The 15,737-nt window shown below is 41.3% G+C and overlaps 1 protein-coding gene across 12 annotated transcripts in view; it reads left to right on the top strand.

Moving 5' to 3' along the window:
* Window positions 1-15,737, top strand: part of TLE1 (TLE family member 1, transcriptional corepressor) — a 108,234-nt gene that overhangs the window by 51,590 nt on the left and 40,907 nt on the right. For 9 of the 12 annotated variants that reach the window (XM_017872356.1, XM_017872354.1, XM_017872361.1 and 6 more), the window contains 2 exons: window positions 5,234-5,438; window positions 6,171-6,187. The exons of the other annotated variants lie outside the window; for them this stretch is intronic. In XM_017872356.1, coding sequence (XP_017727845.1) covers window positions 5,234-5,438; window positions 6,171-6,187 — 222 coding nt within the window. The remainder of the gene's footprint in view (window positions 1-5,233; window positions 5,439-6,170; window positions 6,188-15,737) is intronic. 12 annotated transcript variants of the gene reach the window in all.

Below are 15,737 nucleotides of genomic sequence, written 5' to 3'. Positions count from 1 at the left end.
AAAAAAAAAAAAAAAAAAAAAACCTTTTTCTAATCACTTTACAAACTTTCGCATGTGTGTTCTACATTGTATAAATGTACAAGCATTTTGACTTTTAAATAAATTTCCTAATTACTATAAACTAATGCTCAGAAGAATAAACTTCCTCATCCTTCCTGTCTTGTTGAAAAAAACATCTTGCAGTTTTCCAAATGATAGGGGCAGGTTTTGGTTAGAGAGGACAGATGCAGGCCAGCTATGGTAGCTTACGCTTGTAATCCAGCACTTTGGAAAGCCAAGGCAGGAGGATTGCTTGAAGCCAGGAGTTCTAGACCAGCCTGGGCAACATGGTGAGACCCCATCTCTATAAAAAAATTAGCCAAGCTATGGCCAGGGCACAGTGGCCCACACCTGTAATCCCAGCACTTTGGGAGGCTGAGGAGGGAGGATTGCTTGAAAACAGGAGTTCCAGACCAGCCTGGGCAACATGGTGAGAGCACATCTCTATAAAAAAAATTAGCCAAGTGTAGTGGTGCACACTTGTAGTCCCAGCTAAGTATGTACTTAGGAGGGTGAGGTGGGAGGATTGCTTGAGCCCAGGCATTTGAGCTGCAGTGAGCCATAATTGTGCTGCTGCATTCCAGCCTGAGTGACAGAGTGAGACTTTGCCTAAAAAAACATGCATGTATGGGCTGGGTGTGGTGGCGCACGCTTGTAATCTCAGCACTTGGGGAGGCCGAAGTGGGCGGATCACTTGAGGTCAGGAGTTCCAGATCAGCCTGGCCAATGTGGTGAAACCTCATCTCTACTAAAAATACAAAAATTAGCTGGGTGTGGTGGTGCGTACCTGAAATCCCAGGTACTTGTGTGGCTGAGGCAGGAGAATTGCTTGAACCCAGAAGGAGGAGATTGTAGTGAGCCTTGATTTCGCCACTGTACTCCAGCCTGGGCGACAGTGAAGACTCTGTCCAAAAAAAAAAAAAGTGCATAAATTCTCCTGATTGGCAGAGCTATTGGGTTTTGGCTGTATGGTAATATCAGTATCACTTTTTCCTAAAATATATTCAAGTAGCATCCATGCTTTTTCCTTTTGTTGAAGGCGGTAAGTACCAGTGTCTCAGGTAAGCCTTGTTGAGAGCAAATGGGCTTCCAAAGACAGATGGGACAGAGGAGCGCTGTCCTTTTGGAGATAGCTGTTTTACTCTTGTAGATTTGGCCCCGCTACTCATGTAAATGAATATTTTATCTTAGAAATGACATTTTGTGTTTATAATGTTAAGAATGTACTTCTGAGAAAAGCCACAGCCAACACTGTTAGGCTTGATTGTTCTTGACATACTTCTTTGGAAGGGAGCTGGGGGCAGGGGATAGCGTCCTTTTGCAGATGTATGACAGGCATTGAGAAGGGGGGACAGGAGATGGTACTCATGCAGTCTAAGCATAAACTCCCCCCTGTCACTGCCATTAGGCCTGTCGGTGAGGGTGGATTTGTCTCTGGGTACATAGTATGGCACGTTCTTGAGCATCTGGTAATTGAGCAGTGGGAGAAATGCGAAGTCTTCAGTAGAGAACGACTTTGCCCCCTTTCTTATTCTTGAGAACATGATTGAGCTGCTGGGGTTACACGAGAAATGTTGCCCTAGGAAACAAAAGGGTTGTAGCCCTCGTTCTGGCTCTGAGCCCTGTAGTAAGCCTGTTGGCTTTGAGCCAGTATCATCTGTGAAATGGGAACCATGATACCTACCCTCGCTGCCTCAGATGTGTTCTAAGCTTGTGCCAGACGATGTGACACTTACATATTATCTAGGAGCACTGCCCTGCAGAAACAAGAAGTCGAATATGAAGTGGAATGGCCACGTTTCCTAGAATCACGACATCTTCAGCAGTTGTGATCCATTTGATTGTTACTTAATACTCCTTTCAATTTGATAGGATTTTACTTAAAAAAAAAAAAGCAGCTTTCATTGTAGCCAAGCAATGGATGGAAGAACCCAGTTACCTCTAATAATAGACAGTGAGCTGTTTGTTCAGGGGACCTAGAAGGTCAGATTAGGGTAGAGGTGGAAGTTACCCATGGCCAGTTAGGCTGTTGAATGTTGCTGTTGCTAGATATTAGTCAAACTGTTGGTTTAACCACAAAGGTTTACTTCACAGCTGTGGCAAAGCCCCATTATGTAAGCCAACACCTCTTCACAGTAAGATACCAGAATCTGCTCCCAGTTCATCTTTTTGTTTTGTTTTGTTTTTTTTGGAGACTGAGTCTCACTCTTGTCACCCAGGCTGGAGTGCAGTGGTGCGATCTCAGCTCACTACAGCCTCCACCTTCGAGGTTCAAGCGATTCTCCCACCTCAACCTTTCTAGTAGCTGGGATTATAGGCATGCACCACCACGCCCGGCTAATTTGTGTATTTTTAGTAGAGACAGGGTTTCACCATGTTGGTCAGGCTGGTCTCAAACTCCTGACCTCAAGTGATCCACCTGCCTCAGCTTCCTAAAGTGCTGGGATTACAGGCATGATCCACCTTCCCCAGTTTATCTTTCTGAAAGCTAGCTTGGATTTTGGGAGGGGAAATTTTTTTTTTTTGAGATGGAGTCTCGTTCTGTTGTCCAGGCTGGAGTGCAGTGGTGTGATCTCAGCTGACTGCAACCTCTGCCACTTGGGTTCAAGCGATTCTCCTGCCTCAGCCTCCCTAGTAGCTGGGATTACAGGCATCCGCCACCACCCCTGGCTAATTTTTGTATTTTTAGTAAAGACGGGGTTTCACCATCTTGGCCAGGCTGGTCTTGAACTCCTGACCTTGTGATCCACCCGCCTTGGGCTCCCAAAGTATTGAGATTACAGGGGTGAGCCACTGTGCCTAGCCGGAAGTCTTTACTTTCTTAGTATCTAAATATTACCGGAGTATGTTTGGTCTGACATAAGAATCCCACCTCTGAAGTCATCTTCTGGTGACTGCATTCTAGATTTTTAGGGGAGTGGGGGAAGCAGGGAGAGGGGTGAGAGGGTGGCGTCCTCCACCCTGTGGTTAGATTCCTTCCCCTCAGCTTAGTCTCTCTCATCTTCTTTTAATTAGTGCCGTGCTTAATTACCCGCTGCACTTGCTTGTGTATGCATCATTGCATTTCCCCCCCAGAAGCCGGACATAGCTCTTACTCTCCAAGTAATGATAGTAATTGCTGGTAGGGCAGACCTGTTCCTCATCCTTCTCCAAGCACATTTCTTATGGCAGGTGTCTAGTTCCTAATTAAGTGCTAATGAGCATGCCTGGTGGACCGTGATGCCACTGCAAGCTTCTTCAGTTTTATGTCTCACTATTGCCAAGCTCTTAAAAGGTGACAGAGCAAGAATTAGTGTCTTTGGAATGACAGGAAGGTGATTTTATGCATAAAGAAATTGTTATTATGATCTCAAATGGTGAATGAGTAGTTTATACTTTCCAAGAATGCTATGAATGCTGCCTGTTCTGACCTCACCCCCTTTCCCATTTTGCTTCTAATTAGAACTGTGCTCTCTTTGAACAGAATGAAAGTTTGTAAAGATGGTTGGCTGGCCCTTAGATGTTTTTATTTATTTATTTTAAAATAGAGATGGAATCTCCCTGTGTCGCCCAGGCCAGTCTCAAACTCTTGGGCTGCAGTGATCTTCCTGCCTTGGCCTCCAAAGTGTTGGGATTATAGGATTATAGTGAGCCACTGTGCCTGACCCTAAACATTTTTAGAAAGATTGGAGTGCTGGAAAATTCATTGTAAAATTTCCACAGACACTGATTTCTGGCCTTAAGATGATGTTTTCTCTAACTTTTGAGGTTGGGAAGTGTGTTTGGGATTCCGTTAAAAGTCAGTGGGCTGGGTAGAAATGACTGAAGATCTGGCATGAAGATTTAATATATTCAGTGCACGCAAGGGGATAATAAATAAAATGAGTAATTGAGTCCCAGGGAAGTGAGCACAAATCAGAATCTGGAGAATTTTCTAACATTACACCTTAGAAATTGAGCCTTAATCGTTTTACTGCCTCATCAAAAATAAGTTTTATGTTGGACAGCTGAAATGTGGTCAGATTCATGGTGCAGGGGCCATTTCTTGGATACTTTTTCATTTTATACAATGTGCTTTTAAATATAATGTGTAAGAGCAATGCTACTGTGTAATGAGAACTGACTTAGAACTTCTGGAATGGGTTAAACGATGGGGGCAAAGTGCAATCATGGAAAAGGCATTTGGGAACAGGGGCTTGGCTCACTGGCTGGAGTCCCACACATAAGTGCTTTCCTCATCCATGGTCCTACCCATTCTAGGTCTCAGTATTTTCATGAGTCACGTACAAAGAGTGGGTTTGAGGGGTGGAGCTTGGTAGAAAGGAAAGCATATACAAAGTTTCATCTCTAATGTTTCTTCCAGTGGCCACAAGCCTGGCTCCCTGAGATTCTCTCTCCTGTCTATGACCGTATGGTAAAAAGCAGCTGTAAGAGTTGTTCCTATACTGACGGCAGTCCCCTCCCACCTAGGGAGAGAGTTTCAGCAATTTACTGAATGCCTTTGAGCCTTTGTTCCTTCTGGGAAATGGGAATTGCAATACTTCCTCACAGTACTGAGAGGGCTTGATGGAATAAGGGGGCACAAGTGCCTGGGTGGTGCATGAGACACCCATCTTTCCAAATTCTGTTCGTTAGTGATAGTATTTTGGTTTTGTCTCATCATACTACTGTGGTAAGTCAATGCAAGGATGTAGGGTGGAATGGAGTTACCTGGTGACAGGTTGAGAGTATGGCTACTATATTGTAGGATGCATCGCCACCCCCATTTTAAACTCTCCAAAAACAGCATGAGTCTGAAAATCTGTGGCATCTTAGATTGAGTGACATGCTGGATCTCCCTGGAGGCGCATAGAGACAGAAGAACTAGCTCATGTTTACTTACTGATGTAGCCAGCCTTGCTTAATAATAAACAGCTCCCGTCTTGGGGTGAGTGATACCAGAAAGTGACAGTGTAGATGTGAGGATTATATTTTGGGAAGGTGGGAGAGGTAATTGAGCAGGTGAAAGCTTTTGATGAACTGAAAGCACTAATCACATTTTTTCCCCTTTCCTCCCTCTCTTTCTTGGCTCCCTTTGTGTGTTTGTTGAACCTCCTGTTCTGTTTCCTCCTTCCGCTCCTGTCATGTCTGTTTTTTCCCTGGATGCCGCCTCCATCGCCATCACTGTCACCACTACCTCCTCCTCTTCCTTTTTCTCTCTCACCACCACCAACAGCAGCAGCAGTTGCAAGCTCAGCATCTTTCTCATGGCCACGGACCCCCAGTTCCCCTTACGCCTCACCCTTCGGGACTTCAGCCTCCTGGAATCCCGCCCCTCGGGGGCAGTGCCGGCCTTCTTGCGCTGTCTAGTGCTCTGAGTGGGCAGTCTCACTTGGCAATAAAAGATGACAAGAAGCACCACGATGCAGAGCACCACAGAGGTGAGAGGCCGGGCAAGCCAGATTAGGACTTTGTCCTCATACTCTTACAGTGCTGCAAAGTTGTGTGCATCGCTAAAGAGAGCCCCAACCTATACAGAGAGCAAACAATGAGATAAGAGGAACTGTCGCAAAGCTTTCCACTGAAACACAGGTCACCCTGGAAGTTTGCAGGGTTTGCTGTGGGCATCTGTAGATTTCTCGATCTCGTTAGATTGCAGGCATCTTGACATCTTGGCAACTGCCTAGTTAATGCCAGTGGCCTGTACCATATTATGGAAAACTGTTAACTGCTTAATTGGGTAATTTTCAAAGAAAGTAATGTTGTTAAATGGGGCGAAATAAGAAGTTAAATTTGAAAGTGAATGTGTTCAAATGAAAGGTTTGATAATTGCATCTGTTACTACTTAGTTTCATAGGCTTTAATTCTAGTATGCATTAAATATTGGGCAAAATTGCACTTGACTAATTTTTTGAAGAAAAGTAATTTATTCTGTCAAGAAATAAAAAAATAGGCTTTGTGTATGGTTAAACTGTAAATCTTATGTTTACAAAATACTGTAATTTTCAGGAAATCACTGTATTAGGAATGTGCAATGACTTATATAAATAAAAGCCATTTTTAAAACTGTTTGGGGCTTGTGTTCTAATTATTCCCCCCTTTTTTTTATTTCTGTTCTTGCCTCTGTGTCTGAACGGGCATGTCTGTGCGTTTCTTGGTAACCTCGGGAGCAGACAGAGAGCCGGGCACAGTAAGTACTCAAACACCTGCTGCACACACACACAGACACACACACACATGCACATACTGTCCCCTTCTGACAACACTTCTCTACATGGGCACAGACAGACATGCACACTCCCCCTGTCTCTTTCAGTGACTTGGCTTTTTTCTTTTACTTTTTCTTCCTTTAAAATTTCTTTTTCTTACATGACTGTTTGCTCTGCTCTTGTCTTTTTATAAAACTTGCATCAGACAAGAGGGGCATAATTTGGAGGCAACATTGTTTGCTGTGATTACTTACTTGGAAATACACTTTGATTTATATATGCCTCCACCTCACTTTAAAAGTATTAATAGTTGCATTCTAAGTCTGGTTGGCTGTAGTTTAAAAGAATATTCATTTTTATATCTTAAATCAGTTTTAGAGGCAAGAGATCACAATCCCTTTGTGAAGTTGGTTAGTAATATACTATTTCTACCTAAACCAGTCATTATCCTCTGCGAATGCATTTTAGTTGCTAGGTTTCCATATCTTGTTTTCTTTGCATAATTGCCCTTGGAATGTGAACTTGATCTTATATCTATTTTAGACATAAGAACTGAGCATACCAGTAAGCTCTTAAAAAGAAGGAAATTCAGCGGACAGGGCTGTGTGCATAGAGAGTTCATGTTTTCACCATCTAAGTCACACTCATTTTTCATGTGCGTGTGTGATCCGTACATGCATCTGCCAGTTAGCTCGGGGGAGACCCGTACTTAAAGTGAGCCTCAAATGTTGTGTAGCAAATAGAGAGAATTTGGCCCCTTTTCAGCTGGGATATCCTGCAGGTTTTGCCTCCTTTCCTTCTTTGTGAACATAGCAGTATTTTGACCATTAATATGGTAAAAAAAAAAAAAAAAAAAAAAAGGGGATACTGAACATTATAAATAATGAATAACTTTTTTGGCAGATTTGGGGGAAAGATAAAAAGGTTCAGGCGTTTTTTTCTTTTTTGTTTTTTTTTTTTCTTTTGAACCCTCTTTGCTGTAGAATGTAGGTAGCTACTTTTAAAAAATTGTACTTTAGAGACACGCATCTGGATATTATTCATGTAGCTGGAATGTGTTTGGGGAGGAGTCGGGCGATATGGTTGAAGGAAAGCGGTAGCTAGTTTTAAAGTTCTTGTCCTACAAATTTCTCCGGAAAATGTTGGGAGGGGATTGGGGGGACAAAAAATTATAGCTAGGAAATATTCTACACACAAAGTACAGATAAGTAAACTGGCTTTAGTTTATGGAGGAAGCCTTATTGTTTAGCCATTCCAGGGTGCCTACAGATAGTCTTTTTTTTTTTTTTTTTGAGATGGAATATCGCTCTGTCACCCAGGCTGGAGTACAGTAGCACTATCTTAGCTCACTGCAACCTCCACCTCCTGGGTTCAAGCGATTTTTCCGCCTCAGCTGGGATTACAGGCATGTGCCACCACACCCAGCTAATTTTGTATTTTTAGTAGAGACGGAGTTTCTCCATGTTGGTAAGGCTGATCTGGAACTCCCGACCTCAGGTGATCCGCCCGCCTCAGCCTCCCGAAGTGCTGGGATTACAGGCTTGAATCACCATGCCCAGCGAGATGGTCATCTTTTATGTCTGTTCAGTAGAGTATCAAATTAAAAAACCTAACCCTGGATGAAATCACAGAAGAAATTTGTGGAGAGCCCATGCCCTTTAGGCTGTTACGTGTGTTAAATCTAGTGAACTTTTTCTGGCGTTGGGACTTCAGTTTAACATGTTTTCCTCGGTACTCCTGTTTCACCTTAAATGGCTGTGTTCATTGAGTGCATACCATAGACGTAAGGCACTGTGGGACACGTATCTGCAGTTCGGGGTATGTAGGCACGCAGCAAAGCCCTTGCCCAGAGAACTGAGGAGGAGTGAGTGACACAGTTACCAAAAGACGCAAGACTGGAGAAGGTGTCAGCAAAAGTTCTGTAACTTACTGGTATCGGAATTGTGGAATTGATGCCATTGGTATGTGCCTCTCTGAAATGCCAGGGCTGTGAATAGGCAGAGGTTTGTATGCTTCAGCTAGTAGAGATGTATTTTATATATACCTCTGTGTCTCTCTGAATTTCCGAATGTGTCTGATAACCTCTTGTTGGTATTTTTGACTGAAAAAATATATGCGAGTGCTTCATTCATGGGTTCGTTGGAGTGGGTGGAGGGAGGGTTTTGGTTGTCCCCTTCAAGAAGTATGAAGCAGTTCTTGAGTTTCAGGCAATTGTGGGTTATTTTTAAGTCTGTAAGTTAGGGTTAGCAGTCAACCAACTTTCTAGTTCAAGTGTGGATTTACGTGTTTTGGGCATGTGTCCTTTTTTATATCAAATTTTTGACAAGTTCTAATCAGTTCAATGAATATTTTCAGAACAAGTATATGTGCTGTGTTTTCTGCCTAATGACTACAGAAAACTGTTGGGCAATGATGATTAAAATGGGAAAACTACACTAATTGTAACCTCAACATTTAATTCAGTCCATAGAGAGGAATGAAATTGTTCACTGTCCACATAAGTGGGATTTTGCTACAGTTATATAAAATTAAATAGCTCTTCAAACTTTGTGTAAAAATGAGTATGAAAAGCAGTGGATAATGAGATTATGTGTACTATTAGTGCCTAAAATGTTATAGTACTTATCTATTTAATAAAGTGGTTTGAATCAGAAAGTCTAATTTTACTTGGCAGATCGAGTCAGCCAATTGCTGTTTGCTGCTGTTTTTTAATCCAGTGAAAGGTTAAGGGCAGTTGCTACAGGGCAGTGATTTTCAAAGCCTTATGGCCTCGTGATCTTGATACCCTAGAAATAAAATTATTGAGGACCCTGAATAACTTTTTGTTTATCTGGGTTATATTTTGATATTTACTCGGTTAATATTTTGATTTTTGGTATTTACTGGGTAAGAAATAAAAAAAAATTAAATCACCTAAACAGATGAAGAGCTACTTAATTTAAATTGTATTAATACAAATAACATTATTAGTGAAAAATAACTTTTCCAAAACAAAAAAAAAATTATAGTGGGAAGAGTGGCATTGTTAGGTATGTCTACAACTGTCTTGAATGTCCTGTAGTTTATTTAGTTTTAAAGAGGACAGCTGGATTCTTCTGCATTTGCTCTTTTGTGGTATTTAGTTGAAGTTTAGGAAGAAAATCTGCCCTCATAGATTTTCGAGGGTCTCTGGGACCCTTAAGGGATCCTTGGACCAAAGTCTAAGATTGGCCATGAATAAGACTAACTCCTTACTGTTGTTTTTTTTTTCTCTTCTTGTTTTTCTTTCTATATTGAACATATTATTTATACCAAGTGCAGAAATCAGAGACTGACGGGATCCACAGGGAATGTGGGTGTGTATGGATTTTTATCTGTGAGCCTAAAACTGGTTGGTAGGTAGTTTGTTTATTTTTAGTGGCAGAAATTAATTTGCTAGTTAAAGATTTTATGGTAGGAAAACAAATGAGCCTTAAATAAGCAATCTGTTTTAATGTGAAGCCTAGAAAACAGAAGTGCAATCAGTGCACTGCATAACAACACTTGCGTCAACAGTGGATTGCACATATGATGGTGGTCCCGTAAGAGTATAACACCGTACCTTTTTTACTGTACCTTTTTGATGTTTAGGTGTGTGTAGATACACAGATACTTACATTGTGTTGTAGCTGCCTGTAATATTCAGGACAGTAACATGTACAGGTTTGTAGTCTAGGAGCAGTAGCTTAGGTGTGTAGTAGGCTATACCACCCAGGTTTGTGTAAGCACACTATTCGATATTTGCACAATGATGAAATTGCCTGACATCCCTTTCTCACAAAGTATCCCTGTTGTTCAGTGACACATGGCTGTTCTAAGAGTGAAAGTTTTTATGGAAACTACCTTAAAGTTCCTTATTTCTGAAAGGGATGAATGATAAAGCTAGCAACTTTATAGAGGTTTTGCGTTGGTTTAAAGGTTTTTTTTGGCTGTTTTAAAATTTTGATATCTGTTTTTTCTTACATAAGTGCAGCTCTTGAGCAGAGAAATATGAAATGACCTAAAAAGGGCCATTGTTTCTTAGTAGCATTCAGTAGTAATAAAAACATAACTTTAGATATTTTAATTAAAGATAAATTACATTAAATTGTGGCCGAAGGGAATGCTATTTTTAATCTGCTTGAAAGAGATAATTGACAACAAGTTGTATGATTTAAAAAAATGTATAATAGGTCATGCTTTTAAATACTTTGAGTCATTTAACAAATATTTGTTGAGCCCTGACTGTGTGGCCAAGTACTGTTTGAGGTACTGCGTATACTTGCTATCATTTTGCAGCGATCCCTTTTATGTCACAGTTAAACATTTGTTGAATGTAAGGCACTGAAATACCTAGCCAGTGTGATCACTGTTTGGAAAAGGGAGGAGACTCTGGGGGAGACTCCAGAGCAGACAGTTTGTGGACCTACGCAGTGGCGTTCATGGATGGACTGTATAAGTATATGCAGATTGTGGTGGGTCTGTGTTCATTTGCAGAATTCTGGGGAGAGATTATAACTCGTCAGATTCTCAAAAAGGGGTTCCTGACTCAGAACAGTCTAAGCACCATTCATCTGTCTTTCAGGTCATATGGCACAGCACCATAAAACTCCTTTATCAAGGAGGCTGGATGCATCCGGTCACATAGTTACTTAGTTAACAGAGATTGCGAGTTAGTAATCTGAGGGACCATGTTGTCACTCTGTAATTGACTTCTAAAATCACCAGGAGTTTGTATTTAGAGCTTACCTAGCGATGATTACGACAAACATCACCTTGTTTTACATAAGGTGGTTTCTTTCTTTTGTTACTCTTCTCTAGCTGTTCTTGACTAGTTAATTGTCAGAGGCAGGACCAAATCCTAGTTAGGACCACCCATCCGTCACTTTTTCTCAAAATGACAACATTATAGAAGGCAAGGGGGAGTTAAGATGTGGGACTTACTTTGGAAAAGAATACTGTTGGTCTTTTTCTGGGGAAAAAAATATCATCTTCACTCCCAGATGCCCATGGGAACCGTGGTGGCATCAAGTGGTAGAATGAACATGAGTTTTGTACAAAGGCAGACCTGAGCGGAATTCTGGCTACACAGGCAAGGCTTTTTCATTCTTTTGTACCTTCCTAGTCCCATCTATAAGAGGTGATAGTAGTGGTTGCCTCACAGGGAGGGGGTTAGGAGCCTCAGGTGGGAGGATAGCAGACAGCATGGAAGGTGCTTAGGGAATGCCCTCCTCCCACTGCCGTTGGCAGAGTAGCAAGACAACAGTAAATGCATCATTCATGACTCTCCATGCAGTTACTTCTGGGTTTCTCTCCTATTTATTTTTTTAATTAAAACAATTTTTCTTTTAAGTTTTGTGCACTCAGAGTCTCAGTATGTTGCCTAGGCTGGTCTCAACCTCTTGGCTTCAAGTGATCCTCCCACCTTGGCCTCCCGAAGAGCTGAGATGACAGGCGTGAGCCTCTGCACCCAGCCTTGGTTTTCTCTCCCTTTTTAAAGTACATATTACACAGGCAGTTATGAAAATAAGGATCCACGTGCCAATGTGGCAGTTACTGATGGTTCTCAGCATGTCAGCACTGTGAAACTCATCTCAGCTGCTTATTAACTTGATCAGTTTCCTGATAATCAAATTTCTCAAAAGTAGACACAGCCTTGGAGGTGCTGTTTTTGCCTAAATAATTATGAATTAATCTTGACCTGACATTTTAAGAGGTTGCCTGGAAATAAAGGCTAAAACTGAGATGAGTCATGTAAAATTTCAATTTTTGGACACAGTGGAAAACGCTTAAGTTTTCTTAAGCAGTCTCCTGGGCAGATTTCCCTTCTGGCCAAGTTTAAAACTCTGCTTTAAAAAAACAGATCCTCTTTGAGAATGTTGGCAACACTGCTGTGAGTAGGGTGAACCCCTGAAAGCCCTGGTGGTTTCTAGATTGTCAGGAGCCTGTACCAGGTAGAGGCGTCTGTTGACTGTGGATGCAGTAAGTCAGGTAGATATCAGGGCCTTGGTGGACTGGATTAATGTTCAGGTTTTATCTCACTGTGATTACAGTGAAAATAGAGCATCTTTACTCAAAAAAGAAGCGAGAGAACAATTTTTCCCTCCGAAACCTCTTTTTTGAGTTTGTGCTCTGTAATTAGAAAACCTGCGATTGTTTTGCCCCATAATCATTTTATCATTTCCTCACTGGAACATAGGTGGACGACAAACTCTATGTCCTCATCTTTGAGATAAGGAGGTATAAATGTAAGTGCTGTCAGATACAAGATGACTTAGTCAAGTCCTGACGTGATGGCTTTGTAGTTTCAGGGCCATTTCTTGCATTAGCAATTATCTCAACAGGGGCTGGGGAGCAAAGAGGCACAGAAACAGGTAAGCAGCTCTTAGAAGCCATGCTTTCAAAAATGCTTTGACATAGAGGTTTTGGTTTTGCTGTGATTAGGTCCTGAGATGGGGAATGGCAGTGTCATGAGGTTATTTAAAAATTAATTTTAAATACTTGTATTTATTGTCTGCTCCAGAGTTTGTTTGTTTTGCTTTGCCTGGAGGAGGGTAGAAGGGCCAGCTACAAATGAGAGGGTGGCGACGAAGGCATTGTGGTTTTAGCACCCTGTCCATCCTCAACATTAACTGGCCCTGTATGTCACCTGCACGGCTACCTTTCTATGAATCCTCCTGACTCGATGAGTTGCAAAATCAAGGTGCAGGAAGGCACTGGTTCTTCCCCATAGTTTGCATTTAAACTGTGTGAAACATCAATGTGTGCCCTTCAGACGGGCTGCACAGGCAGAGTTGTGAGATGTGATGTGATTGCCAGTGGACAGATTTTCAACTTTGTCATGTTGTTAACAAGTGGGGATTTCATTAGTTTTATGGGTTAAAAATGCAGTAGTCGAAGTTTTGGGCAGAGTACGTGAATGACCAATTGGACCGTAGCAAAAAGTACAGCGCAGGGTGATGGCTTAATTGATACCAGGTGTAGATGGAGACGGCACACAGATGTGATGGGGTGCGTCGTTACCTAATTGTTTTAATGTCCACCGAGAAGTTAATTGTCAGTGTGGAGTGTGCTAGTAAATTAGGTTCCTACTGCCTTAGTGTAACTGAGGATAAATGAGGTGTCACGAGTTTCTAATCTGTACCTCTGACACAAACACTTTTCCTGCGGGGAGGAGAAAGTTCCCAAGGGGAATCAGCATGGCAGCTAAAGAAATCCATTTGAATAATGTGCTTTATTTTTGCATTAGGGAAACCTGTCTTGCTTTTGCTGTGTGCATGAATGGGTTTTCCTTTCAGTTTTGCTGCTGGTGGTTTCAGGGTTTGAACTTGTTGGCAGAGAAGTTGCTTGGAGGTCTTAGGATACATGAAGGCCTCTGTAACTAGTGTTTGGTAGCATTGACAAGGCAGCATTTTATTAAAGTTGCTTTTTTTTTTTTTTTCTCCGTAGTTTCTGGGGTTACGTTTCAGAACATGTTAGTAGATGTGAACAACCATTAGTGTTAAATTGCTGAAGAAAAGTCAGATTATTGGAACAAGACTATAAAGACTGGTTTTTATCCTTATTGAAGTGGCTGGGTCTTTGCTGCTTTTGTCTTGAATGGGTGTTTGGAGCATGAAATAGACACATCACTTGTGCTGAATGGTCAGGATAAAGGAATACAGAGTCCCAGTCTTAATATGTTCTTTTGATGCCACTGGGTGCTCTCTGAGGTTCAGTCAACCCATCTGCTTACATTGTAAGTTCTTATATGAAGGTATGGTTTCATAATTGTGTTGGAATGTTTATTTTTGCTTTATTTTAAAAGAATATATTGGCCTTTCGCATCCAGGAAATTCAGACACTTTGCCAATTATCTAGTTACCCTGAGGCCATGGAGCTACCGCAGGGAAAGATCCTGGTGTGTGTTTAATAAAACATGGTTCCCACAGTTAGGAAATTGTGCTCAGAATTTGTCTCAGAATGCACACAAGCTGTAATATCGGAAGATCTGCCATTCCTCATTTCTTCTGACCAGCTTTTTTGCTGTCATAGCCATTCTATTCTGTCATCCTTTTAGTGCAAGTTAGATGTAACCCTTAGGAAGCATATATTAATAAATAGTAATTTGCTTGTTGCCAGTGAAGATGCCCTCTGAGATTTGGCACTCTCACAGAATTCCAGATTTTCGTGAGAGAGAGAGAGAGAGAGAGAGAGAGTCCCTTCTTGTGGAGTATATGGTTTCTCTGTTCTTGCACCTCATCTAATCATCTCATGTACTCTCTATATAAAAGTTATGCCCGTTCTGCCCATTTTTGAACCCTCTTTCTGTATCTGATACTGAGCATTCTAGGAGGATCTTTTCTTTTAGACTTCTCGGATATGCTTCTCCCTTTATGTTTTACTTGACCCTGCCACACGTAGGTGCAGAAAATTATTTGGTTTTGGAATTTTAGTTTGTTTTGAACAGTGTGTTTTCAACTGATTTGCCCAGGTTTGTAATGTCCTCCGTGGGCTGTATAACTTCTATTTTGAGTTTCTGTAGAAGACATAAAGAAGGTGATTTTGTTTATTTCTTAAAAAAATTTTTTAAATAAAGGAAAACTTATACAGTCAAGAAACCTCAGTCTTTGGGACACTTGTAATAGAAGTCTGCCCAACATTTACAGTCTTTAAAAAATCCTGGCAGATATTTAAATTTTACCAGCTGCAAGGTGAAAGAAAGCATTGGGTTTCTTGGCTGGAATTAGAGTATATCAGTCAGTATAGTAACACTGGTTCTCATGTTGATCAAAAAGCTGATTCTCAATTAAATATTTATTTGGCAAATAAATATTTGAAAAATGAATTCTACTTGATGAATCCTGTTTGGTAGATTAAAATCTTTCAAAATATAGACTTAGGAAGAGGTGTCTGCAGTGGCAAATAGGTCTGTAGGATGATTACCTGCGGTGATTGGCATCCCATGAAGCCTTTGTGTACCTGGGCTGCTTTGTCACTCTCTGCTGAGGCCTTTTTCAGTGTTAATTTTGGGTTTTGAGTGGCACGGCAGGAATTTGGGACTATTCCTAGTTCATTTTAAAGTAGGCTTTAAAATGTTCATTTAAACATTACACGTTTCTATTTTTGGTATGGAACGCATCTAACCTGATTAAACCAAGGCATTCCGTTGGTTAGGAGGTGGGTCAGAGAAACCATGCATCAAGTATTATGTCACATTAGAATGTTAAGTGCAGTAGTTTAAAGAGCCAGGCTGAATTTCAAATAAGTTTTTGGGTACAAGTGTTCCATGTATATAAACTTGAGTTTAAAAATCACGCTTCTGAGAGAGGAGGCACTTTGACTGTAACAGGAATCAGCAGGTGGTGGACAGAGCCGCTTGGCCCCAGGCAAATCACCTCTGTCTTGGGATATCCTAGTCCTCCAGATTAAAGGAGCAGGAGGAGGAGGAGGAGGAGGAACAAAATGTCTCGGCAGTTGCTTTGGCCTCTTCTCAGGTTTGTTTCTAATTATTTTCTGTGTTTAGAATGCATGACTTTTTTTTTTTTTTTTTTT

Source organism: Rhinopithecus bieti, unplaced genomic scaffold (assembly GCF_001698545.2).
Source record: "Rhinopithecus bieti isolate Rb0 unplaced genomic scaffold, ASM169854v2 scaffold_5948, whole genome shotgun sequence".
NCBI lineage: Eukaryota > Metazoa > Chordata > Mammalia > Primates > Cercopithecidae > Rhinopithecus > Rhinopithecus bieti.
This window is presented reverse-complemented; position numbering and strand designations above follow the sequence as displayed.